We start from the raw sequence: 26869 nt of genomic DNA on the forward strand, positions 1-26869 counted from the left end.
TTAAATTTCATATTGTGTTGATTATTGATTGTACATACAAAACAAATAGGTACTAACTCTCACTACTTGAGATTGTTGGTGTTACGTCAACGAAGTTGACGTTTTCGGTTGAATTTGTCTATTTAAAACACGAAAGGCGTGGGGCATGACCACCCCAAAATTTTGTTCCCATACACTGAAAATACACAAATACCTTCCACTTAGAATAAAAATTGCAAAAATGTCACAACTCTATAACCTTACCAATTCCCTCTTCTTCTATTTTAGTAGTTACATTACAATGCTTTTTTAAAGGAAATCTCTCTCTCTCTCTCTCTCTCTCTTCTCTCTCTCTCCTCTCTCTCTCTCCTCTCGCTCTCTCTCTCTCCTCTCTCTCCTCTCTCTCTCTCTCTCTCTCTTCTCTCTCTCTCTCCTCTCTCTCTCTCTCTCTCTCTCTCTCTCTCTCTCTCTCTCTCTCCCTCCCTCCCCTATTGCACCATTGGTCTAACACCCACGTCGTTGCCAGCCGCCGCTTGTCACTCTCTGTATTGTAATGTTTCAGGTGAATATTTTTTCTTCTATTTCTTTCTTTCTTTATTTATCTACAACATACAATATATGTTTCATAGAATATAATATTAATGTTTTTTCTTCCATTTTACAAATTGATAATACACTTAAATTGATAATATCAATATCTTATTTATTTATCTATTTTATGGTTTTCTTTCATTTCTGTTAATTTAGAGATTATTGTGTAAGATTGCATTGTGAATTTAGGGATTTTTAGGATTGCTTCTCTCTTGTAATTTGTATTGTGAATTTAAAGAATTTTGGGATTTTGTTGTGTTATGTTGTGTTGAAATTATAGGAGAAGTTGAACAATACTCAACTAAAGTGTTTTATCTACAACATACGGTATATGTTTCATAGAATATAACATTAATGTTTTTTTCTCCCATTTCACAAATTGATAATACACTTAAATTGATAATATCATTATCTTATTTATTTATTTATTTATTTATTTTATGGTTTTCTTTCATTTATGTTAATTTAGAGATTATTGTGTAAGATTGGATTGTAAATTTAGGGATTTTTGGGATTGCTTATCTCTTGTAATTTGTATTGGGAATTTAAAGAATTTTGGGATTTTATTGTGTTATGTTGTGCTGAAATTATAGTAGAAGTTGAACAATACTCAACTAAAGTGTATTTTTTTTGTTAATTTCTTTAATTAATTTTTCAGCACAAAAGTGATAATGAAAAGTAGAAAAATTGATTATTTTTTCAAGAGGAAAGAAAAAGATGAAGAAAATTTAACTTCTATGTTCGAACCTCAAAGAGTTCTTGAGAATCCAGGAATCGAAGAAATGTTAATAGAGTTTGCCTGGATGACATTGAGAATTCTTTACAACGTGATCCTGGAAAGCGTCCTTCAATGTGGGAATATCCATTAAATTAAATGGATGAAATACATAAAGCTTATTTAAAATGGGATCCATATCAAATGCATCTAGAGCAATATCTATTGTACGGTAAAGAAAACCATCAAGGAAGATTTCAACATGCTTGGTTTAGCATTTTTCCTTCATGGTTATAATATTCACCTTTTGAAGATGTTGCTTATTGCTTACCAAGTTATCTTTTTAGAAAAAGTTCAAGTGGACGTCCTGGTTTAGATGTCTTCATTTCTATAGGTTTTAGAGGTTGGAAGAAAGTTAAAATGGAAAGCATTGTACATTTATTAAACACATAGGGAAAGATACTTGTTCACCACACAAGAATGCTATAAATTTTTGTCAAGACTTGTTGAATCAAGATGGGCACATTAAGAATATTATTCAAGCTCAAATTTCAATTGAAATTATGAAGAATCGACTACCTCTTAAGACTTCAATTGACACTATTTGTTGGTTAACTTTTCAAGCTCGTGCTTTTAGAGATCATGATGAAAGTAAATAATCATTAAATCAAGACAATTTTCTTAAATTGATAAAACTCTTAGCAAGTTACAATGATTAAGTTGCAAAAGTTGTGTTGGAAAATGCTCCATATAATAGCAAGTATACTTCACATCAAATTCAAAAAGAGATCTTACACATTCTTTCTAGTAGGGTGAAAAAGCATATCCGTGAAGAAATTGGTGATTTCAAATTTTGATAATTGTAGATGAAGCTCGTGATGAATTCAAAAAATATAAAATGTATCTTGTTTTGAGATTTTTTGATAAATATGCTTTTATACAAGAAAGATTGTTTTGGCCTTGCACGTGTTAATGACACTACATCTGTAACTCTTAAGTAAAAAGTTTGTGATATACTTTCTCTGCATAACCTTGATGTCTCTAACACTCGTAGTTAAGGGTATGATGGTGCTAGAAATATGAGAGGAGAATGGAACGGGTTACAAGCACTATTTATGAAGCATTTTCCTTATGCATATTATGTTCATTATTTTGCTCATAGATTGCAACTTGCCTTGATCACCACATCAAGAGAAGGTAAACTAATTCATAACTTCTTTGAGAATCAGACTTTTATTGTAATGTTATTTGTTCTTATACAAAGCTCCATGATGACTTACAAGCTTCCTAATTAGAAGAAATTGAATATTTGTTAGAGAAGGGTGAGATTGTAACTAGTGCAAAATAGGATTCTTTGATAAACAAATAAAAAAGTATTATCACAAAGAATATGAATATTACTCTCATAAAGCTGATTATCTTCTAGCTGACTATTCATCCAGAGAATCTGAGTGTTGCAACCCGATGTTGCAATGTATGCAACCTCTGTTGTTAATAATGCTATTGTTGATTGCCTCTTGCTAGACCAATAAATGAGATTGTCACCTAGAAACTTATAACTTCCATTAGCGAGCTTCCTTTCTAGTATATCTCAAGCATAATCAACATCATAATAACCTACTAAATTATAATATTTGGATTTTATATCAATCAAACCAAGATTAGTAGTACCTTTTAGATATCTAAAGATCCTCTTAACAACTATTAAGTGGGATTCTCTAGGATCTGGTTAGAGTCTAGCACAAAGACATACACTGAATAAAATATCAGGTCTAGAAGCAGTCAAGTATAAGAGAGAGATCCAATTATACCTATGTATACTTTTTGTTTTACCTATTTTCTTTCATATTTCTCTAGGATGCATGTTGGATGCATTGGTGTCTTGGCTGGTTTACACTCTGACAAGTCAAACTTCTTCAGAAGTTCCCTTGTATATTTGGTTTGATGGATATATGTTTTTTATGAATTTTGGTTGATTTGAATCCTCATAAATAATTTTAATTCTCCCATCAGACTCATCTCAAATTCAGCTTACATAGACTTAGAGAATTCTTTGCAAAAAGTAGCATTAGCAGAATCAAAAATAATATCATCAACATAAATTTGCACAACTAAGATATCATTTGTGAAAGTTTTACAAAACAAAGTTGTACCTACCTTCCCTCTTGTAAAATCATTTTTCAAAATAAAATTGCTTAGTCTTTCATATCATGCTCTAGGAGCTTGTTTGAGACCATACATAGATTTTGTGAGTTCGTAAACAAAATCTGGGTTTTTGTGATTTTCAAAACCAGGAGGTTGTTGTACATAAACTTCTTCAATAATGTATCCATTCAAAAATCCACTTTTAACATCCATCTGATAAAGGATGATGTTATTATTTACAACAAAGGAAATTAAGAGACGAACAAACTCTAACGTGGCAACTGGTGCAAAGATTTCAGTATAATCAATTCCCTCTTGTTGACTATAGCCTTGTGCAACCAGTCAGGATTTATTCCTTACCATTTCTCTTTGCTCATTCAGCTTATTTCTAAAGACTCATTTGGTTCCTATAACATGGATTCCCTTGGGTTCAGGTACAAGATCCCATACATCATTTTTGGAGAATTGGTTCAGTTCTTCTTGTTGGTGTAAGCCCTAGAGGCCAATACTTTTGGTACTTGTATTGAATTATTTATTAATAACAAAAGGCTTTTTATTTATTATGTTTGTTTAATAAAGTCCCTAGAATAGCTAGTCCGTTTAATGTATCAAGTGTGACTTAATCATGAGACCACATTAAACATAAGGACACTATTCTTAAAGTATCCGTAGTCGAGCTTTATTATGAAGTGGGATAACATTAAAGCATTAAGAGTATTATGTATATAGAATGATGATCATATCTCATGGATCATGGATAAGGAGTTATCAAGTCTTAAACATAGGTATGAATATTAAGAGTAATATTTATATTAGATTGACCCGCTATGAGAATACTATATAGAATGTTATGCAAAGTGTCATAAGTTATTCTCATGGTGATAATGGTGTATACCACCCTTCGACCTGAAACCACTATGGACCCTAGATGTAGAGTCAAGTGCCTTATTGCTGATCAAACATTGTCCGTAACTGGATGACCATAAAGGCAGCAGATGGGTACTCCATGAAGCATGCTAAGGGACATGAGTAACCTAGATGTAATTTGCCCATCCTGTGTAACAGGATAAATGTCTATGGGCCCAATATTGAACCGGACAAGGATGACACGGTCTATGCCTTGTGTTCAATATATACATAAGGGCAAAAGGGTAATTGTACACATAAGTATTATCACAAAAGGATTTGTCAGATCACATGACATTTTCGTATCTTGGGTAGAAGTGATGTGTTGCTAGATACCACTCACTGTTTATTATGTTAAATATGTGATTTAATATAATTGCCAATGCCGCGAAAACCTATAGGGTCACACACAAAAGGACGAATTGATGAGAGGTAGAGTAACTAAGGAACACCGTAAGGTACAGTGCACTTAAGTGAATTGTAGAACATCGTAAGGTATAGTGTACTTAAGTAGAATACGAAATATGGTAAGGTACCACGCGCTTAAGTGATTTTGGCATATTATAAGATATGAGCCACATACACTTAAGTGGGCTTTTTTAGCTTGCAGCCCACACAAGTGGTTATATAAATAGAATCCTTGTGCAGAAGCATTTGTGTAGTTGCAATTTCGTTTCTCTCTCTCTCTCTCTCTCTCTCTCTCTCTCTCTCTCTCACACACACACACACACACACACACACACATCAACACACACACACACACACACACACACACACTCAAAGCCTTCATTCGTAGCAGCTAGCATTGAGATTGAAGGAATCTGTTCGCGTGGACTGAGTAGAGGCGTTGTCATCGTTCAACGTTCGTGATTGCTCCATAGATCTGCATCAAAGGTTTCAATCGCCACAAGAGGTAAGGATTCTATCACTGATCATGCCCATTCGTAAGGATCACTAAAGGAGAATTTTTTTAAATTCCGTTGCATTTTGGATCGCTCTTCTCCTTCACTTCTTGCATAGCTAGAATCCAATATGTGTCCAGAAGTGCTTCATAAATGGTGGTAGGTTGTATTAAAGACAAAAATCCTAGAAGCATTTCTTAATAAGGTTTAAATGAAGGTCTAGTTCTGATGGTTTCTGATTTATCACCCATAATCAATTCCTCGGGATGTGAAGAACTTTGCCTTGGTTTCCTTAGAGGTGCTTAAGAAGCAGAAGATTATGATTCAGGTTGAGCATCTTTGAGTTGAGAGTTTTCAGAGTCTTTAACTTCAAATCAATTTCCTTCAAAATCTGAGTAGCTAATTTCCAGATCTGCAAAATTTCAACTAGTTTTGACTTCTCAAAGTTAAGATTATCATCAAACTTAACATGAATTGATTCCTCAATAACTCTTATTTCAGTCTCCTTTTGAGCGTTAAGAGTATCCAAACATGATACACTTTTGTGATTTGAAATCAAACTTGTTTAAGTTCTCTTTAGTGTTCAGAATAAAAGAAGAACATCCAAAAGGATGAAAAATATGAAATATTGGCCTATAGAAAACACAACATGTGACTCATCCTTGTGTTTAAGAAACTTGACCCATGTCCACCTGTTGTAGTCATCAACAATGAGTAAACCAATTTTTTACCATTTACAGAGACTATTTTCATAGGCCCAAAGAAGTCAATATGTAAAAGCTCTAGAGGCCTAGAGGTTGAAACAACATTTTTGATTCTGGAAGAAGTTTTTGAAAACTTGCCTTTCTGACATGCCTCACAAAGAGAATCTGAAGCAAACTTCAGATTTGGAAGGCCTCTGACTAAGTTCAGATTGTTAAGAAATAAGATCCTTCTCATGCTAGCATCATCTAACCGTTTATTCCAAGTCCGTTTCTCTTCGCTCACAGACATGAGGCACTTAACATTTTGATTTTCTAAATCAGAAAGTCTAATCTTATAAATGTTGTTCTTGATCTTGCTATTAAAGAGTACATATCAATCCTTTTGACTAACAACTTTGCAGGATTTTTAATTAAAGATAATATCATAACCATTGTCACTTAGTTGGCTTATGGACAATAAGTTATGCATAAATCCTTTAACAAGTAAATCATTATTTATCGAAAGGAGAGAGCCATTACCAATAGTTCCAGAGCCAATAATCTTACCCATTTGATTGCCTCTAAAACCTACAGTGCCTATAGGCTTAAGTTCTAGACTTTGGAACATATACCTTTTTCCTGTCATGTTCAGTGAGCATCCAGATTCAGGTATCATGACTGGTGTTTCAACTCTGTTGCTAAAGAAGTTTGCAACATATATTATTTTATCTTTAGGTACCCGTATATTTTTGGATCCTTTCTTATTAGTTTTCCCAGTGTTTTTCTAAACATGGGGTTTTTGTCTAGCATAATCTTGTTATAGAGCTTTAGGTTTGATCATGGAGTGTTTGGGTGGCCAATAACTAAGACCTCTTTTCGCATTTAGGCTTACTCCATAGATCATGGAAACCATTTTGCTTATGTCTATGTTTTGTGCAATTTGTGTGTGGAAAGCCATGTCATATTCATTTAATACATCATCAGAGTCCATAAGAGATTCTGAAAGAATATCTTTCTCAAGTTCTTTACTCTTACTTTTTAGAGCAAAGTTATATTTTTCAAGAACATAAAACTTTTCTTTCATAACAAAATTTTCTTTCTTCAGCTCACTAAGGGCTTCAGAGTTAGCTACATGGATTCTTTTCAGATGCTTGTGTCTGTTCTGAAGACTCTAAAGCTTTTCAAGAATTTCAGTGAGGCGGGACTCAGCTTCAGGATGAGTAAGATTAAAGAATACCTCATTAGATTCTAAATCTGATTCTGATCCATAGTCAAATGCTTTTGAGCTAGCCATCAGTGCCATGTGTGTCTGCTCTTCTTCATCCTCTGAAGCTTATGAGTCATCCCAAGTAGCCATAAGAACCTCATTCTTTTATCTTGAGAATTTATTTTTAGGCATGAGTTTGGGACACTCATTTATGTAATGCCCAGGCTGCTTTCACTCAAAACAAGTGACTTCTTTGTCAGCTCCATACTTCTTCTGCCCAGAGGTTAACTCAGCATGTTCACCTGGTCTTCTGTGGCCTCTGAACTTCGTTTCTATTTTCTTCTAGAGTTGTTTGAACCTTCTAGAGAGTATATATAACTCATATTCTTCTTCTGAACTTTCTTCATAATCCTCTTAAGCTTGAAGAGCTTTGGCCGTCTCAGATTTACCTTTGGATTTTAGAGTCACATATTTAATCTTTTTCTGAGGGCCATCCTCCTTAAGTTCAATCTCATGACTTCTTAGAGAACTTATAAGTTCCTCTAGAGTAGTTTTGTTCAGATCTTTTGACACCTTTAGTACTGCCACCATTGGTCTTCATTTTTTAGACATACTTTTAATGATTTTATTTACATGATCTGATGTGGTATATCCTTTGTTCAGGACTTTCAATCCAACTAAAAGAGTTTGAAATCTTGAGAACATTTACTCAATCATTTCATCCTCTTCCATTTTGAAATATTCATATTTCTGGATTAAAGCCAAGACTTTAGTCTCTTTAACTTTCTCATTTCCTTCACGAGTCATTTTCAAAGAATCAAATATAGACTTAGCAGAGTCTCTATTTGTTATCATTTCATACTCAGAGTAGGAAATGACATTTATAAATATAGTTCTGGATCTATGATGATTCTTGTAATCCTTCTTTTGACGATCATCCATTTTTCTTCTTTCAAGCTTAGTGCCATCAACATCTACAAGATGCGTGTAACCTTCTAACACCATATCCCATAGGTCAACATCATAACATATGAAGAAACTTTTGATTCTACCTTTCCAATATTTGAACTTTTCTCCATAAAAGGTTGGATGTTTTATAGAATAATGATATTTATCCTTGTTTGCTTGTGCCATAATGTGTTTAATAAAGAATGGATCTTTATCAGACACAGTTAAGTGTTTGACACAAAGTAGTCAAAATCAGAATAAGCGCTTTGATGGCAATTGAAGGTGTAAGAAACATAAGAAATGAGGGTTTGAGTTGGGTTTCTGGATTTAAAAAACTTTTGTTATCCAATATATCAAACAACAAAGATAATGATAAAGATATAAATACAAGTATTTTTTATCCTGGTTCGCTGTTAACGGAGCTACGTTCAGTCCACCCACCTGAGTGACTTCGCCTTATCAATAAGGACTTAATCCAATAATCAACCAGATCACAACAAACTCAAAGACATATAATCTAAGAATTCTTGAGAAATTCTGACTATACCCTAGTCTCTTAAGGAAAACAACTCAAAGACTAACTGTCTAAGACCTCTTAAGAATTCTGACTAAACTTAGTCTCTCAAGGAAATTAACCAAAGGTTAAGATAATAAGATTTATGTTACAAGATACTTCAACAAAGAAGATACACAAGTTTAAAACAACTATTACACTTAACAAAGATATTCAAAGAAGGTTGTTCTAAGAGTATGAGTGTGAGGAACACTTCTTCTTATATTTTCTCTTTCAGGTATTTTCTTTGAGTGTAAGTATTGATATCTATTCAGTGCTTCTTATTTTTCCAATATTAAAAGACCTATTTATATAGTATCAAATAGATCCATTAGAGGGTCAAGTTGGAATATCCTCAATGTAACCGTTGTATGAAGGTCACTTCATATGCAACAATAGAGTGGCGCTAGCAGTAGATAGTTGGTGAGGATGATGGGATGTGAGAAACTTCTTTGGTACAAAGTAAAATACTTTACATAGAAAGTATATTTGCTTTTGTACTTCTGTTACATCAATCAATCGTTGACATTTTGATTCAAATCTTCTAGTTAGAGGCTTCTTTTATGCAAGTTGATGAAACTTGAGTAAAGATCATAGTCTGTCTTCAGAACTTGGTGAGGCTTCGGAGTCTTAGGGATCAGGGTTCTGAGACTTTCAGAAGTTGGTAGCTATAAACGGTATCATAATCTATCTGGCCAGTTTCTTTTTAGAAACATTGACTTTGATAGATCAGAGTTGACTTGAAACACCATAATTGACTTTTTTGTAAACTCATTTTTATCCTTTGGTTCAGAGTCTAGACATCTTCAGAGTCAGAATTTGTTTCCTATTTTATGCATACTCTACAAAATAGTTAGAGTACAAAATTTTTCTATACACTTTGTTATCATAAAAACTCAAGGATAGTTTGTAGAATCAAGCATGTTCCACCACCATTCAGTGGAGTATTCTACACCTATGATGGGCCATTAAAGTTAAAAATATTCAAAGTTTCTATTGCCATCATCTATTTTGTCATGTATCTCATGTATGATATGAAGCTTCCTATCAAATAAAGCTACTGTTGATTCTAAGTGTTGGCAGCAATTTTGGTAAAACAAAGAGTGTTCACAAGATGTTATGTGTGATGTCTTAACATGAGATATCCTATGTACCTGTTGGAGTTAAAGAAGATATGCAAGCAGGATTGTTTCAGAATGCCACATACAAAGACAAGGCTTCTGATATTGGTTGTACCTGCTGGAGCTTATATGGAAGACATATGCTGCAGGATTGTTTTAGTTGACATACTCATTGTCATGGTAACTGATATGGCTGTACCTGCTATGAAAGGAAACTGGATTATGCAGGATTTTTCCAGATGTCAGACCCGATGTCATGACATCCTGTACACAGAACATTCAGTATGAATGTCCGGTGTTTTGTGATTGCACAATTGGTGGCAATCATTGGTTGATTGAAGATATGGCTAGCTGGCGCATTCTATCAGGGATATCAACCAGATTTGTTTATTTTCCAAGGAGATCTTTACAGTTGATATGAAAAGATTTGATTGGAAAGTATATTTAGGGTTTTCAAGCTGTCCAATGTTTCTATAAAAAGGGACTTAGAAAACCTGATTGTACACACAACCAAGATTGAGCGAAATTTAGAGAGAGAGCTAGGGTTTGTGTCTGTAGGTCATTCAAGTCATCCATAGATGATTGAATTGGACTGATTTGTCTTCTTGATCAAAGCTTTGAAGCAAGATCAAGAGTGTGTCTTCTTGATTGAAATTGTGAAGTAAAATCAAGAATATTGTAATTGAAAAGTATTTTCTTTTCACAAGGGATTGTTGTTTAAAATCACGGGTGTGTGATTGTAAGGGATGTGAGTGGGTTCTCATATCTAAGAGTGCTTAGGTAGAAATTGCACGGGTAGAGATTAGGTGAGAAAGACTGTAACTTGGTGAAGTGTACGGATAGTCTTTGAACTAATTCTATTATAGTGAATTTCCTCCATGGCTTGGTAGCCCCCAGACGTAGGTGAGTTGCACCGAACTGGGTTAACAATTGCTTGTGTGATTTGCTTTTCAATTCTATTTATTTATCCATTGTGTATTAACAGATATCAGTATCGTGACATTACCTTCGACATCTTATATCTGATACCAGAATTTCAATTGGTATCAGAGCAGGCATCCTGCTCTGGTTCTGGGTGAGATCTAGGGGCAATACTTTCTGGTACAATGGAGAGAGATGGAGGATCTGTTCATAGGCCACCAATTTTGGATGGTTCTAACTATGACTATTGGAAACCTAGAATGGTAGCGTTTCTGAAATCCCTTGATAACAAGGCTTGGAAAGCTGTGCTAACAGGTTGAGTGCATCCTGTCATTACTAAAGAAGGAGAAGTCACCACTGAGAAGAAGCCTGAAGAACAATGGTCCAAGGAGGAGGATGATCTTGCTCTTGGAAACTCTAAAGCTCTGAATGCCATCTTCAATGGAGTGGACAAGAATATTTTCAGGCTGATAAGTAACTGTGAAATAGCCAAAGAGGCTTGGGACATTCTCAAGACCACTCATGAAGGCACATCTAGGGTAAAGATGTCTAGACTTCAGCTGCTCACCTCCAAGTTTGAAAACTTAAGAATGAAAGAAGATGAAAATATTCATGAATTTTACATGAGCATTCTTGAAATTGCCAATGCCTCTAGAGCCTTGGCCGAGAAGATGCCAGATGAAAAACTGGTAAGAAAGATATTAAGATCACTCCCCAAGAGATTTGCTATGAATGTCACAGCCATAGAAGAATCTCAAGATACCTCAAATATGAGAGTGGATGAGCTGATTGGGTCCCTCCAAACATTTGAGATGGGAATATGTGATGGAGCTGAAAAGAAGGCTAAGAGCATAGCATTTGTGTCAAACACCGAAGAGGAAGATGAGGTAGGTGGTCACGACATTGATGAAGACCTGGCAAATGAGATAGCAATGCTGGGAAGACAGTTCAACAGACTAATGAAAAAGGTAGATGTCAGAGCTAAGGGCAATGTCAAAAACATCACATCTGACATCAATAAATCCAACAGCTTTGGTAAGACCACAAAGTCTGAAGAAAAGCCCAAAGAAGTTCAGTGCTATGAGTGTAATGGGCATGGTCATATTAAAACTGAATGTGGGACCTACCTCAGGAAACAAAAGAGGAGTCTTGTAGCCTCTTGGTCTGATGGAAGTGAAACTGAAGAAGCTATAAGTCATGTAAATGCTTTGACAGGAAGATGGGGGTATGAGGAAGAGTCAATTGATGATGAAAGATCCTTTGAAGAGCTGAACACTACCTACAAAGAGTGGTGCCACAGAAGGGCAGGAGTGTGCAGACAAGTTAAAAGACAGGAGGAAGTGATAGCTCAGCTGAAAAATGAGAAGAAAGAGTATATGGAAACCATCTCAAAATTGGAAACTAAGGCTGTATTCTTGAATTCCAAACTAGATGAGATGACTAAGTATGTAAAAATGCTTAACAATGGATCTGCCACCCTAGACAAGATTCTCCAGACTGGGCAAATAACTGGATACAAATCTGGAATTGGATTCAAGGGTGAGTGCAGTTGCAAATCAAAATCCAAACCTAAGAGCAGTCATGGTAGAAGCAAATCTGGGATGTCACATCAGATGTCACAATAGCAGAAAGGGAACCATCAAAGATGGAAATGCCAATATTGTGGAAAATTTGGCCACCTGAAGCCCTTCTGTTATAAGCTATATGGCTATCCTGGTCCTGTTCAGTCTCAACACCAATCTAGGTCCAAACATCACAAGACTGTCAGCAGAAAGCAATGGGCTCTTAAGACAAAGGTCACAAGTCTAATAGCCCACACTTCCCTCAGAGTCTCAACCAAAGAAGATTGGTATTTTGACAGTGGTTGCTCCAGACATATGACTGGGAACAAAAACCTGTTGACTGAACTTCATCCTCATGCCATGAGCTATGTTACTTTTGGTGATGGTGCAAAAGGGGAAATCAAGGGAATGTGTAGGCTGGATTGCCCTGGAGTTCCTGACCTTGATGATGTTCTACTTGTTAAGGGATTAACTGCTAATCTCATAAGCATCAGTCAACTATGTGATCAAGGTCTGAATGTAAACTTCACAAAAACTGAATGTCTTATTACTAACAAAGAAAATAAAGTAATCATGAAGGGAGTTAGGTCCAAAGACAACTGCTACATGTGGAGCTCTCAAGAAACTGGATACTCTTCAATGTGTACCTTAGCCAAAGAAGAAGAAGTGAAGATATGGCATCAAAGATTGGGCCATATGCACCTGAAAGGTATGAAGAGAATCATATCAGTAGAAGCAGTTAGAGGGATTCCCAACTTAAAGATTGATGAGGAAAAAATTTGTGGGGAATGTCAGATTGGAAAACAGACAAGGATGTCACACCAGAAGCTCAGACATGACACAACTACCAAAGTTCTGGAACTACTTCATATGGACTTAATGGGACCCATGCAGGTAGAAAGCCTTGGTGGTAAGAAATATGTATATGTGGTGGTGGATGATTTCTCCAGATACACCTGGATCAATTTTATAAGAGAAAAATCTGATGTGTTTGAAGTCTTTAAGGAGCTGTGTCTGAAGCTTCAAAGGGAAAAAAGAAGTCCTGTTATCAAAATTAGAAGTGATCATGGAAAGGAGTTTGAGAACAGCAAATTTGCTGAATTTTGTTCTTCAGAAGGAATTCATCATGAGTTCTCATCCCCCATCACTCCCCAGCAAAATGGTGTGGTGGAAAGGAAAAATAGGACTCTGCAAGAATCAGCCAGAGCTATGATTCATGCTAAGAAGTTACCCTATCATTTTTGGGCTGAAGCCATGAACACAACCTGCTATGTCCATAATAGAGTGACATTAAAGAAAGGGACCCCCACAACTCTCTATGAAGTCTGGAAAGGAAGAAAACCTACAGTAAAATACTTCCATGTATTTGGTAGCAAATGCTATATCTTAGCTGATCGTGAGCAAAGAAGGAAGATGGATCCCAAAAGTGATGAAGGAATATTTTTGGGCTATTCAACAAACAGCAGAGCCTACAGGGTCTTCAATTCCAGAACTAATGTGTTGATGGAATCCATTAATGTAGTGGTTGATGATCAACAGACTGATGTCACAGACGATGTCGAGACATCTCTGAATGATTCTCCAGCTGACTCCTCAGACAAGAATAAGGAAGAAGAACCACCTCAAGCTGAACCTGAAGATGACAAAATCAACAAGGGACCCTCTATCAGAATTCAGAAGGATCATCCCAAAGACCTTATCATAGGAGACCCAGATAAAGGAGCCACTACTAGATCAAGAGAAGTAATCTCACATGGCTGCTTTGTGTCAAAGATTGAGCCCAGAAATATCAAGGAAGCCTTGACTGATGAGTTCTGGATCAATGCCATGCAAGAAGAACTAGGTCAATTCAAAAGGAATGAAGTATGGGAATTGGTTCCTAGACCTGAAGGAGTAAATGTCATAGGTACAAAGTGGGTATACAAGAATAAATCTGATGAACAAGGGGTTGTTACTAAAAACAAATCTAGATTGGTAGCCCAAGGATATACTCAAGTAGAAGGAGTTGACTTTGATGAAACTTTTGCTCCTGTAGCTCGCCTTGAGTCCATTAGATTACTGCTTGGAGTGACATGTATTCTGAAATTCAAACTGTTTCAGATGGATGTGAAAAGTGCCTTTCTAAATGGCTACCTAAATGAAGAAGTATATGTTGAACAGCCTAAAGGCTTCACAGATCCAAACCTTCCTAAACATGTGTACAGATTGAAGAAAGCCCTATATGGGTTAAAACAAGCTCCCAGGGCTTGGTATGAGAGGCTCACAGTGTTCCTCACTGACAATGGATACAGGAAAAGAGGTATTGACAAAACTCTGTTTGTGAAGAATGAAGGAGGGAAGCTCATGGTGGCACAAATATATGTAGATGACATAGTATTTGGTGGAATGTCAGAGCAGATGGTTGAACACTTTGTTAGACAAATGCAATCTGAATTTGAGATGAGCCTTGTTGGAGAACTGACTTACTTTCTTGGGCTACAAGTCAAACAGATGGAAGACTCTATCTTCTTATCTCAAAGCAAGTATGCCAAGAACATTGTGAAGAAGTTTGGCATGGAGAATGCAAGTCATAAAAGAACTCCTGCTCCTACACATGTAAAAATCTCCAAAGATGAAAATGGTGCCAGTGTAGATCAAAGTCTATACAGAAGCATGATAGGGAGTCTGCTATATCTCATAGCAAGTAGACCTGACATTGCATTTGCTATTGGTGTGTGTGCTAGATATCAAGTTGAACCAAAAGTCAGTCACATAAACCAAGTAAAGAGAATACTGAAATATGTCAATGGCACCAGTGACTATGGGATGCTATATACTCATGGATCTGGATCTATGTTGACTGGATACTATGATGCAGACTGGGCTCGAAGTGCTGATGATAGGAATAACACATCAGGAGGATGCTTCTTCTTAGGGAACAATCTGATTTCATGGTTCAGTAAGAAACAAAATTGTGTATCTCTATCCACTGCTGAAGCTGAGTACATAGCAGCGGGAAGTAGTTGTTCTCAACTGGTCTGGATGAAACAAATATTATCTGAATACAATGTTACACAAGAAGTCATGACATTATACTGTGATAACCTGAGTGCTATAAATATTTCCAAGAATCCTATTCAGCACAGCAGGACTAAGCACATAGATATCAGGCATCACTTCATCAGAGAACTTGTGGAAGAAAATATCATAGCACTGGAGCATGTTCCTATAGAGAGGCAATTAGCTGACATATTCACAAAAGCCTTGGATGCCAATCAATTTGAATGTTTAAGAGGAAAATTGGGGATCTGTGTGTATGAGAATCTATAGCAATCAAAGGAGTCTGGGGATAGTCCTCACAAAAAGAGTATGGAGTTTTGTGAGGTATGGTATAGCGAGAGATGTGATTGGTGTAAAGATTCTATGAGATTTATTTACCTTTGGTCAATTTTGACTAAAAAGGGGGAGAAGTATATGGAGCTGGGTGAAGCTGGGTACTGGATGAGATGGATAAACAGAAGTACAACCATTATTGGAAGAAGTGCACAGGTGTTAAAACAGAATGTTTCTATTGGGCTGTTAGCAGATGTCTGATATGGTGCACAGGTGTTGATGTTATAGCAGATGTCAGTATGACATTCTGGCTGGTACAGGTGCTGGAGTTACAGCAGGTGTTTTTTGATGAATGCACAGATTTAGGGGGAGAAGAAGTACCCTTGTGCAAGCGTGTATTTTGTGTGTCTTACTAGTTGCATCCATAACTAGTAATTCTGTTGTTGTTGCACAGATTTAGGGGGAGGAGAAGTACCCTTGTGCATATGTGTATTACTAGTAGCCATAGCTAGTAATTGTTGTTTTGCTTTTGCTGCTAATTAAACTACTGTTTAGTGGTTTAACTGCTGATAGTTTGCCTTGTGAGCAAAAAGGACAAATATATGTTTTAGCCAAAATTTGCCAAAGGGGGAGTTTGTTGATTCTAAGTGTTGGCAGCAATTTTGGTAAAACAAAGAGTGTTCACAAGATGTTATGTGTGATGTCTTAACATGAGATATCCTATGTACCTGCTGGAGTTAAAGAAGATATGCAAGCAGGATTGTTTCAGAATGCCACATACAAAGACAAGGCTTCTGATATTGGTTGTACCTGCTGGAGCTTATATGGAAGACATATGCTGCAGGATTGTTTTAGTTGACATACTCATTGTCATGGTAACTGATATGGCTGTACCTGCTATAAAAGGAAACTGGATTATGCAGGATTTTTCCAGATGTCAGACCCGATGTCATGACATCCTGTACACAGAACATTCAGTATGAATGTCTGGTGTTTTGTGATTGCACAATTGGTGGCAATCATTGGTTGATTGAAGATATGGCTAGCTGGCGCATTCTATCAGGGATATCAACCAGATTTGTTTATTTTCCAAGGAGATCTTTACAGCTGATATGAAAAGATTTGATTGGAAAATATATTTAGGGTTGTCAAGCTGTCCAATGTTTTTATAAAAAGGGACTTAGAAAACCTGATTGTACACACAACCAAGACTGAGCGAAATTTAGAGAGAGAGCTAGGGTTTGTGTCTGTAGGTCATTCAAGTCATCCATAGATGATTGAATTGGACTGATTTGTCTTCTTGATCAAAGATTTGAAGCAAGATCAGGAGTGTGTCTTCTTGATTGAAACTGTGAAGTAAAATCAAGAATATTGTAATTGAAAAGTATTTTCTTTTCACAAGGGATTATTGTTTAAAATCACGGGTGTGTGATTGTAAGGGAAGTGAGTGGGTTCTCATATCTAAGAGTGCTTAGGTAGAAATTGCACGGGTAGAGATTAGGTGAGAAAGACTATAACTTGGTGAAGTGTACGGATAGTCTTTGAACTAATTCTATTATAGTGAATTTCCTTCCTGGCTTGGTAGCCCCCAGACGTAGGTGAGTTGCACCGAAATGGGTTAACAATTGCTTGTGTGATTTGATTTTCAATTCTATTTATTTATCCATTGTGTATTAACAGATATCAGTGTCGTGACATTACCTTCGACATCTTATATCTGATACCAGAATTTCAGCTACCTAAAGAAAAAGATTTGTGTGGCCCACTATTTGATCACAAAGATACTCATCTCGAGAAATGACAATTTTGAAGTGGTCATTAGAGAGGAAGAGACCCATTTATGGATACTAACCCAACAACTTAAAACAAATTGGATTAATGGAATTCTTCTCCATATGATCTATTGCAAGCATAATTGGTTAACAATATTAACATGTAGAGCTATGTTCACCAAAATTTAGTTGTTACTAAAGTCAACATTATATGGAAATTAATGGATCTGATCCACTCCAAGATCAACTACTCCTTGCTCAGTAGCATGAGAGTTCATATATTTTGAGGAGAACTAAGGAAAAAATCAAATGTATGAAGACAAAGTGGTAGCCCAACCAGCCACAACAAACAATGTTGTCTTCTATACATTGCTGGATATCTCTCAACAAAATGCTCTGGCCATTAAGAACTTAGCAAAAGATATGACTATCATCAAGATAAACACCTCAAGAGATGAAGATTATAATGTGAAAAAGTAGTCTCACTTATGTGTTTTTAGCTTTTGAGTGTGTTTAATTATTTTAATTCCCGCTTTCTAGAATTATTTTAATTCCCATGTTTTCTTGTTTTTTGTAATTTTAATTCTAGTATTAAAAAAGGCTTTTCCCTTTCTTAGTAAAACATGTTTAATCAATGTGATATATGTGCTTACATATTTACAATTTCTGCCTAGAATCTTTACCTGCCTTTTTGATTATGACAAATAAGGAGAAGTATACTCTTAGAGAGGGTAGACTATACTCTGTACTCATGTGAACAAAAGTTTAACCACACAAAATTTTATCTATCTTTTTTCTATTTTACCACCTTCCTAAGAGATACTTTGTCATCATAAAATAGGGGAGAATATAGTTTTATGTGCTTGCAGGTATAGTCAAGAAGGGATCCAAGATGGTAAAGCTTATGGATAGCAAGGATGTAAGTTAACTAGTAGTTGCTTAGTTTTGATGATGACAACACTTGAAGTCGAGCAACTGCTGAAGATAACTCAAGCAGTCAAAGAAGTACAAGATAGTTGATAAAGTTATTCTCCCGAATCAAGTTAACATTTGTTTAAAGTAAACATCATAGTCCAACGACTCTTAAGCGAAGACTTAGGTTTCAAGGATAACTGGTGGTTTAACCTTTCAAACTCTTAGATGATGGTAATCAACATGGGGACATCTAAAGACTCATAAAAAATAATCAAGGTTCTTGTGATTCTAATATCAAAGATAATGAAGCCAAGACTTAAAACTTCAAAGTGTGAAAGTACGTTCAATCGTGTTCGTTTGAGTGATCAGTGTCTTATAAAGATACACGAGCATTTCTAGAAATATTATGGCTAAATCACACACTAAAATCATTGACAAGCCTTTCATTTTTATATTAAAATAATAAAAAAATTGGGACCTAACTAGTTGATTAGGGGAGTATCTGCTTGATTAGGAAATTTTTTCAAATTGTCTAATCGATTAAATCATTTTCCTAATCGGTTAGTGATAACACCGAAAACCATAGTCTATTTCGAATCGATTGGCACATGTTTTATTATTATTTTGTTGCATTTTGCAGTATTATGTTGGTAGTTTATGTTTGTTTCATGTAATTTGCGAGAAAGAGTCGATTTATGAAGAAACCAGACAAAAATGCCAAAAAACAAAGAAAACTGACAAAAATACACACATGGCCACCTACATGGCGCCCACCATGATTAGGAAGATGTGGAACCAACCAGAGAGGAAAAAGGAAAGATGAAGACGCGGTCCAAGGCTTGTGGATACCGCCACATGCCTCATGGCGTTCACCATGCACATAAAAAAGGCCTGAAACACGTTTTGCACTTGTGGCGACCACCACAAGCTTCATGGAGACCGCCATAAAGTTAGGTTCTTGAAAAAATGCAATAGAAGGATCAGTCATTCCCCATTCCCCCATATTTTTCTCCCAAGAAGTCTACACGACCAAGACTCGATTTAACACTTATTTTCATTATAAAATGTTAGTTTTGAGCAGTTTTTCACATCTAAGTTTGTACGTGTACATTTTAGTTCTTAGTTTTAAGCAGATATTACATTCAAATAGTGATAGAGCTCTCACATTGGGGGACTATCACACCATAGTTTTTAGGATCTGTTATTGTAATCTTGTATCAAAGTTGCCAGCATTTAAAGTTATTTTCCATTTAGTTCAGTGTACTCGAAGTATTTATGCATTTAATTCCAGTTTACAAGTTCTTTATAATTGCTTTACTTTAATTCTGTTTGTTTGAAATTTATTAATAAGCAATGACGTTGTTAACTTCTATTTCCATAAATCACATATTATGTTTAATACCATGTCTGGCTAAATTGTTGAGCCCGATATGTAAGGATCGTCGTTCCGACGAGACTCAGTTATAAGTTGGCGTAAACCTTTTTATATATCACTTTTTGTTTTTGTTTTAATTTTTAATTTTAATTCTATTTTTTTTAAACGAGAGTGAAAACATTAAGGTCCGAGTCAACAAAACGAGAGTGTGAGACTTGAATCGAATAGTAAAAATCAGGCATTAATCCTAAATACAGCGAGAGCACTTTAGGATTAATTAGATTTTCAAAAAGTATTTCATGATGCAAATCGGCTAGCGAGAGCAGGCATTTGATCTTCAGGTATAACTAGAGTCAACAAAACGAGAGTGTGAGATGAAGGCTTTTAAATTAATATTTTTCTACTAAAAAGTGATTCAATACATTAACACACGCCAAGAATTATTGAGTCCTCGAGGTACACCGGGATCCACGTTCCGGCCTCTCCTTTCTGCTATATTTTCTATTTTTTATTCTAATTTTAGTTTTAATTTCCCCTAAATCATATTTTCGTAAGCCTTAGATTTATATAGCACCAATAAATAGCGATAAGTTTGACTATTGGTCTATGTGAATTCAATATCTTTTAAAACTAGGCGATACAACTCTGCACTTGCAGTTAGATATTTCAATAGACTCACTAAGTCGCGATCAAGTTTTTGAAGTCGTTGTCGGGGAATAATTTAGTCAGTATCGTAACTCCGTTGTTGCACCATATAGACTAAGACACTCTTTTCTCTATTACTATGTATCACCCAAATTTTCTCTACGATTACCACTCCCAATATTCAGAGGAACTGCAAGATTCCCATAAATCCGACCTCGAAATATTAATGGAGAAATTCATTGTGATGCATACTCACTCTAGGATATAATCTATGATGGAGCACTTTATGGCGACACAAACTCTCCAGAATGAAGAGTTTAAAAAACAAAGTCTCTACACCAATGAAACCCTTAGGCAACTAAACACTATGGTCGAGTCCCATGTTACTCACAACGAGGCATTGAAGACTAAATTCTCCCTGCTCGCATATATACCTCTAGGACCCTTCTCTGAAAACATGCATATTTTGTAACAACCAGTAGTGAAAAACAAATCGAAAGTACTAAGGAGAGTAATAATGATGAGAGTTCAGGTGAGAAAATAATAGTGATTGAGAAAGACCCATCAAGACCACCCGAAAGGGAGGTTGCCGAAGAGGTAGAGAAGGAAGCACCATGTGTTGTTCCTCCTCCCTATAAATCACTGATTCCTTTCCCACAAAGGTTTGTGAAAGTTAAGGTAGACTCTCAATCCGAAAGGTATGTGGAGCTATTGGAAAATATCCATGCCAATGCACCTTTGTTTGAGATCCTCTGTAAGAAGAGAAAATCAGAAGACCATGAAACTAGGGAACTACTTAGTGTTAAAAGGGGAAGGTTATACTTTGAGGTGGTGGATGAAAAAATTGAACCCAAAGCTGAAAAGCTGGTTCTCAGGATAGAGCAAAAACTACCACCACAAGTTCAGAAGAACAAACCACCTCGCAGAAGGAAGAAAAGAAAAGGTGAGAGATATGTGATATGGCTTGATAAGTGGCCATGAAAATAAAAAATTATTAAGATTTTGACCAAGGATTAATCCTCGGAAGAACCACCATGAGTACTTACACTCCTGATCCGTCGAGCTATCGACGTAAAACGTAGCGCTGCGTGAGAGGCAACCCACAATTTCCAAATTTTCTTTCATGTTATGTTATGATATTTTTTCCATTATATTTTTACTACTTTTCAAAATTCATTTTTATTACTCTTCAAGTAGAAAACTCTGCACCACTAACAATAATGCCGATCAAAAATAGCCCAGAAGCCCAAAAGAGCAAGCCAAAGCACACTAAAGGGCATGGCGTTCACCACACACCTTGTGACGCTCTCCACGGACTCTAAAACCAGCAACCCAAAAATTATAAAGCATGGCGTTCGCCACACACCCTATGGCGGTTGCCATGAACCTGACGAACGCAAAAATCAGTCTTAAACCCATATTTCTGACTTTCCCACTTCACCCTCTTAACTTTCAAACTACCCTCTTAACTTTCCCTTATTATTTCTTCATTCTTTCACCATCCAATATCATTACTATTTAAACCAACACCTACCATCACCAATTTCACCACTCTCACTCTTACATATTTCTCTCTTCACCATACCTCATCTACAAACTATAATAATGGCTCAAGGAGGAAATACTGATTTCAATGGAGTAGTCTTTCGTGAAGGTAGAGACGGTCGGAAGCAGCAAAAGGACTACGAAGCTTTATTGACCCGGGACATCGTCCCGAAAAGGTATGCAGACGACTCTCGCCTACATAGTCTAGGACTGTATGATAGTATATACTGGATGCTGGATAGGTTGAGTTTAACACATTTTTATGCACACAGAGATCCTACTTATGTTAGTTTGACCTTAGAGTTTCTTAGCTCCTTAGTTTACACTACAAATAGTTGGATTTCCAGCATAATAGACACTGCTAAATTCCGCATGTTCAACAGGGACTATGAGTTTAATCTTAACCAAATAGATGACTTGCTATAGTTTCCTCACAGAGAGGGTGTTATTTGTGAAACACCCCTGGACACTGTTTGGCGACATGAACTTGGTCCATTATGGGAACAACTAACTGGTAACCAGACTTATAGTTTTGAGGGCAATAATGCCACACAAATCCATAACCCGACCATACACTATTTTCGCCAAATGTTGGCGCACATCATTTTTGGTCGGGAAAATAAGAGTAGAATTAATGCTAATGAGTTGTTTTATATACTCTATTTTTGAACACGCATGGGTTAATTCAGCTCCGTTTTTGTTGGCCCACATGCAAGCGGTCCGCACCTCTAAGAAGGGGCATATCGCATTTGGAGGACTAATTACTTCCATTGCTCGTGCCCTAGACTTGCACGTAAAACTTGCTACTCTTGACCCTCTCTACCCATGCTCTCCCTAGATTATTGATGTATGCCACCACATGCAGTTAATTAAGAACATGAGTGATGAAAGGTTTTCACTGATGATAGCCAATAGGGTGGTCCATAGTATTATTCTACCTTACCCAAACTGTACTGATGTGCGAGTGAGGGAAAATTGGATATATAACCTGAATGCCAGTGCTGAGGCTGGTCCAAAGCCGATGGACATTCATGAGAATTTCACTGATGATGGCATTACCAATGACGAGTATGATTAGAGAGAGCGAGTCTCTCCTATACACTAGTCCCCACCACACCACTCACCCCATATTCCTACTTCACCTGCACACATCACACACTTTTCTGACCATTTTGCAAGTACTTTCTCCGGAGCTACGCACGCCATAATTGATGATATACTCAATAAGATGCATGCCCGGAATGCCACTGAAGCCGAGAGAGACAACCTGATATATGCTATGCATCAACAACAAATAAGTATGGTGTAGCATATGGACCAAATTCAAACACAACAAGCAATAATGATGAAACATATGGGTTAGATGCAAGCCTTTCAGAAATTTATGACAAAAGATGTGCAACTGATCAAGGACACCCAAGCTTCGCTTCTAGGGCTCCTGTGACACTTAAGGGCATCCTAGGACACCATGGCAGGTAATATTCAGCATGTTCAGATATCACAAACCTCCATGGTGGAGCAGGCATAACAGTGACAAACCTTTCAACCTTCTATGGAGCACCGCAACCAAGAGATGCTAAAGCATCTCTAGTTTTCCCAAGCAGCTGAGGATCACCATAACAACCAATTGGATTCTTTATCTGAATGGTTGGTTAGAATGGAGGTCCAAATGCGGGGAGAACATGGTCGAGGTGGATACAGACGAGATGGGTACGGTCAAGGTGGACAAGGCAGCTGGTGGTAAGGCCAAGGCATATATTGATTCTATCGTCCAGGTTTGTCATTCCTTTTTCTCACTTTAATCAAAACATTAAGGAAAATATTTGGTTTAAGTGTGGGAGAGGAACTTTATCACTTTCATTTTTACTGCTTTCTAGTTAGATTTACTATTTTTAGTTTATTTCATGATTTTAGGATTTTATTTGTTCTTACTTTTTAGTACTGTTAGTAGAGTCATTGCATGTGCTGTCGACTCTTTATGTGTGGTTTTCTGTTGCTTACTGATTCCCCCACTTTCTTGAGCCATACCAATTTTTTTGACTTAGACTAACAATGCATATTTTAAAAGTTTTAGGCTACAGACAATGCTTAGGATATATTGTAGAAACTTGAGAAAACTTTACAAGATCGATATTGTTTTAACACCGTGAATCTCCCAAATATGGATATCAATTTGAGTACTTGTCATATCGCAACCTTAAACTCTCATCCTTCAATTTTCCTTAAGTAGTTTATTCAGTAGTCATCACCATCCCAAACATACACCACCCAAGAAATCAATGCAAAAAAGTGCATGATCTTAAGCTTAAAAAATACCAAATTAATAAGGATGTTCCTTCTAAGTTAGGTGACCCTCACCCGATCATTTAACCCAATGGTACAAGCCTCTTTTGATAATATCAATCAGGCCAAGGTGCGAAGAAAAGAAAAGAATTTATATATGGATCATTGTCACTAACAAATTATCTTGCTATTAGTGTGGAAGGATAACAGGCTTAATGTGATTCCACTAGAATGAAAAAGGATAGAGACAAGGATGAGTAAATTAGGGTTAGACATGACGACATGATTCAAATTGGTTTGTATAGTGGGGAAACTTATGTCTGCACCATGCAAATTTGTGTTCCCACGATATCCTTAGTGAAGAAGTTAATACCTATTGATACAACTCTAATCTAAATTGAGTTTACAGCCTAGAATGATTATCCAATTGCAAGTGTTTTCACGAGTCTTGATTTCAACATGCTGCATAATTTTCAAATGTCTTTTTCATATGTGTAGTAATTTCTTAAGGACAAGCAAATGTTTAAGTGTGGAAGAGTTTGATAACACTGAAAAACATAGTCTATTTCAACTCGATTTGCACATGTTTTATTATTATTATTATTTGCATTTTGAAGTATTATGTTGGTAGTTTATGCTTGTTTCAGGTGATTTATGAGAAAAAGTCGCTTTATGAAGAAACTAGACAAAAATGGTGAAAAATGGAGAAAAGTGGTAAAAATACACACATGGCCTCCTACATGGCGCCCACCATGATTAGGCCGGCGTGGAACCCACCAGAGAGGAAAAAGGAAGGCTAAAGACGCAATCCAAGGGTTGTGGCGACCACCACATGCCTCATGGCGTTTGCCATGCACATAAAAAAAGGCTAGAAACACTTTTTGCACTTGTGGCGACCGCCACAAGCTTCATGGCGACTTCCATGAAGTTCGGTTCCTGAAAAAACATAACAGAAGGAATCAATCATTCCCCATTCCCCAACATTTTTCTCCCACGAAGTCTACAGGACCAGGACTCGGTTCATCACTTATTTCCACTATAAAATGTTAGTTTTGAGTAGTTTTTCACATCCAAATTTGTACGCATACATTTTAGTTCTTAGTTTTAAGCAAATAGAGCTCTCACATTAGGGGATTATCGCACCATAACGTTTGGGATATATTATTGTAATCTTGGATCAAAGTTTCCAGCATTTAAAGTTATTTTCCATTCAGTTCAGTGTACTCGAAGTATTTCTCCATTTAATTCCAGTTTACAGGTTCTTTATAATCTCTTTACTCTAATTCTGTTTGTTTGAAATTTATTTATAAGCAATGATGTTGTTAATTTCTATTGCCATAAATTGCATATTTATGTTTAATATCATGTCTGGCTTAACTGTTTTGAATCCGGTATGTGAGGACCGTCTTCCTGACGGGACTCAGTAATAAGTTGGCGTAAACCTTTTTATAAATCACTTTTTTCTGTTTTGATTTTTAATTTTAATTCTGAAAAGTTTTGTACGAGAGTGAAAACATTAATGTTCGAGTCAACAAAACGAGAGTGTGAGACTTGAATCAGATAGTAAAAATCAGACATTAATCCTAAATACAGTGAGAGCACTTTAGAATTAATTAGAACTTATTGATTTTCAAAAAGTATTTTCTGATGCAAATGGGCTAGCGAGAGCAGACATTTGATCTTGAGGTATAGCTAGTGTCAACTAAACGAGATTGTGAGATGAAGGCTTTTAAATTAATATTTTTCTACTAAAAAGTGATTCAATACATTAACACACACCAATGAATTATTGAGTCCCCAAGGTACGCCGGGATCCACATTCTGACCTCTCCTTTTTGCCATATTTTCTAAACTTTATTCTAATTTTAGTTTTAATTCCCTTAAATCTTATTTTCATAAGCCTTAGATTTACATAGCACCAATAGATAGTGATAAGTTTGACTATTGCTCCCTGTGTATTCAATATTTTGTAAAACTACACGATACAATTGTGCATTTACAGTTAGATATTTTGATAGATTCACTAAGTTGCGATAAGTTAGATGATTCTTAATCGAGTCTATAATCGATTATGAATGTATCTTAATGATTGGTAACGACTCTATATCAAAACCTTCAATTTTGGGCCACGTATTGACCTATAGGTTGTTTCCAAATTTATACCATGTATTGACCTATAAATAGAGAGCCTCAATCTCTTTTTAACATCTAGAAAATGAAAAAAAACTCACTTTTCATTTCTCTCATCACCTCACTAAATCTTTCTTATTTTCTCGCATATTTTAGCCATAGTGCTTTGAGGAGGCTCTTGAGTCTAGTGAGGAATATTATTCTGGGCGTGGGTAAAATTGTAAATTTACCAAAAATAAAATTTTCTCTTGAGTAAATAATTCTTTCTTAGGAAGTTGCTATTTTGGTTAGGAGTTAAATCATTGAAAAAACTCTTGTTTGTATTTCGGGCATTTGTCTAAGTCTCTATTTAGTTTGTGAGCTCTACCATTGAAAAAACTCTCTTTTGGTCACAAAGATCAGCCAGTAAAAACTTCATAACAGTTCTTGAGATCAACATGGTGTAAAATTTTACTTGGTTTCTGAGTTCAGTCTGGTTTAAAAACTTAGTAGGTTCGAGATCATCCCAATATAAATCCCAGTTTGGTTTATGCTTAGTTTGTAGAAGACCCTAGCTTAATTCGATTTAGAGGATAGTCAACTCAAAACTTTATCTTGGTTCGAGATCAACCTATGAAAAATATTTTTTTGGTGTGAAGACTAACCATTTCAAGTCGTGT

The 26869-nt window shown here is 36.1% G+C and overlaps 1 protein-coding gene across 1 annotated transcript; it reads left to right on the plus strand.

The window, feature by feature from the left end:
* Window positions 1–20526: 20526 nt before the first annotated feature.
* On the plus strand, window positions 20527–21233 carry LOC127079476 (uncharacterized). The gene is made up of 2 exons (XM_051019852.1): window positions 20527–20606; window positions 20732–21233. The coding sequence occupies exons 1-2, from the start codon at window positions 20527–20529 to the stop codon at window positions 21231–21233; spliced, it is 582 nt and encodes a 193-aa protein (XP_050875809.1).
* The last annotated feature ends 5636 nt before the right edge of the window (window positions 21234–26869 follow it).

Source organism: Lathyrus oleraceus, chromosome 5 (genome assembly GCF_024323335.1).
Source record: "Lathyrus oleraceus cultivar Zhongwan6 chromosome 5, CAAS_Psat_ZW6_1.0, whole genome shotgun sequence".
NCBI classification, from domain to species: Eukaryota; Viridiplantae; Streptophyta; class Magnoliopsida; order Fabales; family Fabaceae; genus Lathyrus; species Lathyrus oleraceus.